A 3,397-nucleotide genomic window follows, 5' to 3' on the forward strand; every position below is an offset into this window, starting at 1 on the left:
ACACATTTCCTGCAACCTACCTGGCTGTGTAGGTCATGTAGTGGAGAGACTGGACCACATTGTCACTTGCAGGGACAGGACTAGGGGCACCCCCACAATTTCAGGGGGCAGACCCTATATTATAATTAGGGCAAGTCATATTTTAATGAAATATTTCAAAACTCAAAATGAATGCCGAGACACAGATGAAGACTACAGTATCTCAGGAACCCGAGTGCTGCCCAAACTCTGGAACATAAGTCCTGAGATTTTCACACATGGTTCTGAGGGAAATGGGGGCCAGGAAGGTGAAAGATCACATTTTCAGAGAGAGGATCGTGTTGGGCTACACATGGGGAGGAACAAAGTGCTTTTCACATTTCTCAGTCCTTCATCCATGTGCTCTCCAGTGAATTATGTATGAGCGTGCGTGTACCTGTACATGTGGGTACATGCATGTGTGAGTGAAGAGGCTCCCTAAAGCAGCTATTTTGATCAGACAATGCAAGAAGATTTTTCCATTTGCAGATACTTTATTGAAATGAAAATGTACTTGAGGTTTCAACAATTGTCTTGCAGTTAATAGATCAAAAGACAAAAAAGGAAAGGAAAGTTGTGGTTCATATTAATCAGCAGTCAGTTTCTGTCCATTCTCTATGGTCCTCAGTGCCCAAAGTCATGTGCAAGGTTAAAATGCAGCACACCACTCACTTTTGTATATTATGTTCTGGAAAGAGAAAACAGAGATGTGCACCATCAGTTTCAACAAAGAATTGTAAGCCTTCTCTCAAATACAAGGAAATGGGAAGTTTTTATGGTCCGGTGTGGCTTTACATGTTAGAGATACCCCAAACAGTCTGATACCAAAATTATCACCTTTGAGACCCAAAAAAGAATGGAGATGTGCACTCCAACTGATGAGTCTAATCAAGGTTTTTAAAGAAAAAATTCCATTATCCTTGGTTGCAGGGTTTTTCAGGCTTTAAACTGTTTAAACTCATGGTAAATACACATAAACTGATGGTAAATACACATAACATAAAATTGACCATTTTCATCATCTTAAGTATACAGTTTAGCAGTGTTAAGTATACTGGCATTGTGGTGCCACCAATCTCCTAAACATTTTCATCTTGCTATGGTGAGACTCTATACCCACTGAATAATCTCCATTTCCCATACCACCCCACTCCTAGAAAGTACTATTCTATCTCCTGGCTCTGTCCATTTAGAAAATGGATATAAATGACCTCATGCAATAGTTATCTTCTTTTACTGGTTTATTTCCTTTACCGTAATGTGCTCAAGGCTCATCCATGTTGTGCCCTGTGTCAGCATCTCAGTGAAGGACACTTTAACCTTTTGCTTTGGCTATATTTCTCCATTGTCTACCCTGGAAGGTTTTCAATGGCATATTAGGATAGGGAATAAAATATAGAGAACTGACACAGGACTGATAGTTGTTTTACACAATTCCACCCCCATGGCTGATTCATACCCTTGACCTCTACTTGTCATTCATGGTTCTTAAAGTAATAGTCAAGGAAACCAATCACTTATACTAACACATTGGGATTTCTTGAAAGTGCTTTTAAAATTTTTTTAATAAGAAGTATAGGATCGTCTACGGCCATACCACCCTGAACGCGCCCGATCTCGTCTGATCTCGGAAGCTAAGCAGGGTCGGGCCTGGTTAGTACTTGGATGGGAGAAGTATAGGATCTTTTTCACCTGGGTTCTTCTGGATTCTCTTAAAAATTCTTATGAATAGTTTCCTCTTTGTGTCTAAGAATAAGGGTATCTTTTTTGCTGATGACTTCAAGTGAGGTCCTTATTGAGAATCAGATGTTTTTTACCTTGATAGAAAACGTGTGCGTCTATCTGTGTGTGTGTGTGTGTGTGTGTGTGTGTGTGTGTGTGTGTATGCATGTGTGTGTGTGTTGTTTCCCTGCTTTGGCCTTTTTCATTAATTTTTCCCTGAAGATTCCACAAAGTGAAGACACAAGTCAGCATTGGACCTTGGCTGACTTTCTGGATGCACCCACAATTTCACATGAACCCACAATTAAATTCACTGAAATAAGTCCTGTGTAACACTTGCTGTGGTACAATGAGTGACAAACTTAGAGCCTGCTCATCCCTGTCCAGTGGTCTGAAAGTTCAGTAAAAGTAGCCATAGTTACCATCATCTCTCCAACTTTGCTCAGAGTTTCCTCTGACTGGCTGAGAAAACATTCTTTCAGTTGTGCTATGGCCGCATCAGTGACAGGATTATCTGAGAAGGGTTTCAGGAAAACTTGGTATTCATTCGTGCTGACTTGAGAATCGATTGTTTTGTTAACCACCTCTTCTATAAGTCGGCATCCAGAACCTGGAAGAAAACTCGCAAGTGAGGTCTCAATTATGTAAGTGTTGAAGCTCTTTTTGGGAGTCCCTAGGACATCAGTCATCTTTTCCCATCTAAATAGACACATACGTTTAGAAAGATTACACTGAATGGTCTTGAGTCCCCAATTCTAGCCGACTGAACTCAGGATCTAAGATTTCCTTTAAGCCCCCAAACATGTATGCCCCCTCCCCACCCACACACTATTCCAAAGGCCAGAGAAGCAAAACACTGGTAATCTGGAAACACGAAGACACTGGAGAAATATGTTCTGCACTGGAGTTTGGGGGAACAGGAAGTCTTCCAGAGGGACCTGACATGATCTTCACCCTAAAAGTTGCCCTCCCCACACAGAACTTACCTGCAAAGCAGTAAAGGGGGAGGGCAATCAGCACAAGGACTCTCAGCAACTTCATAGTTGAGCACATGGTTGGCTGATCAGACAGGGAGGATAGAACTAACTCTGGTAGTGAGCACCTAGGAGTCTTCCTTTTATTCTCCTGTTCACCACTTTAATCCCTCCCATAAATGAGGGAATGAGTCACACATGAACCTGGCTTTGGACCAGGAAAACAGCAGGAAGAATCAACTGCAATTCAGCCAGCCTGTGCTCTACTTGTAGAAACCAAGGAGACAGAGCTTGTTGGACCCCAAACCATTCTGACACTCAATAATGCTACATGGCTTTAGATGAAATTAATGCAAAAATGTTTGCTAACTAATCAGATTACAGCAAGGTGAGTCTGTGTTGTTATCCATGCTGTTTTATTATTAGTGTGGTCTTCACATCCTTCTCACATTCCTCTCCTTCAAGGTCCATATATGTTCCTCTCCTGTGTGTCTGCTTGTGCTGGCTTACCACACCTCTGGGCTCAGTGCAATACCACATACATCTTCATTTGGAAGACTTCCTCACCCACAGACACTTCAGTAAGGTGCTTGATGTTTGAGAAACACTCACAATGTCTCACTCTCTCTGAAGGGTTTTTTTTTTTTTTACAAAGAATATCTCATTTAATTAACTCAATATCA

At 41.4% G+C, this 3,397-nt stretch overlaps 1 protein-coding gene across 2 annotated transcripts; it reads right to left on the bottom strand.

Annotated features, from left to right (window-relative positions):
- Nucleotides 1-634: 634 nt before the first annotated feature.
- On the bottom strand, nt 635-2,809 carry LOC123948007 (mammaglobin-A-like). Of its 2 annotated transcripts, XM_046014402.1 has the most exons (3): nt 2,727-2,809; nt 2,163-2,350; nt 635-706 (listed from the first exon to the last, which is right to left on the bottom strand). In XM_046014402.1, the coding sequence occupies exons 1-3, from the start codon at nt 2,791-2,793 to the stop codon at nt 668-670; spliced, it is 294 nt and encodes a 97-aa protein (XP_045870358.1). In that variant the 5' UTR covers nt 2,794-2,809; the 3' UTR covers nt 635-667. The 2 variants fall into 2 exon arrangements, with proteins under 2 accessions (XP_045870358.1, XP_045870357.1); XM_046014401.1 differs by lacking the exon at nt 635-706 and having other exon boundaries at nt 2,103-2,350.
- Between the last annotated feature and the right edge of the window lie 588 nt (nt 2,810-3,397).

Source organism: Meles meles, chromosome 8 (assembly GCF_922984935.1).
Source record: "Meles meles chromosome 8, mMelMel3.1 paternal haplotype, whole genome shotgun sequence".
Taxonomy (NCBI): domain Eukaryota; kingdom Metazoa; phylum Chordata; class Mammalia; order Carnivora; family Mustelidae; genus Meles; species Meles meles.

Bases quoted from the DNA above. Each gene is read 5' to 3' on its own strand.
- LOC123948007 (XM_046014401.1), bottom strand. From the start codon at position 2,793: ATGTGCTCAACTATGAAGTTGCTGAGAGTCCTTGTGCTGATTGCCCTC. The intron at 2,351-2,726 runs GTAAGTTCTGTG...GTTTTCTTCCAG, and splicing joins CCCCCTTTACTGCTTTGCAG to GTTCTGGATGCCGACTTATA.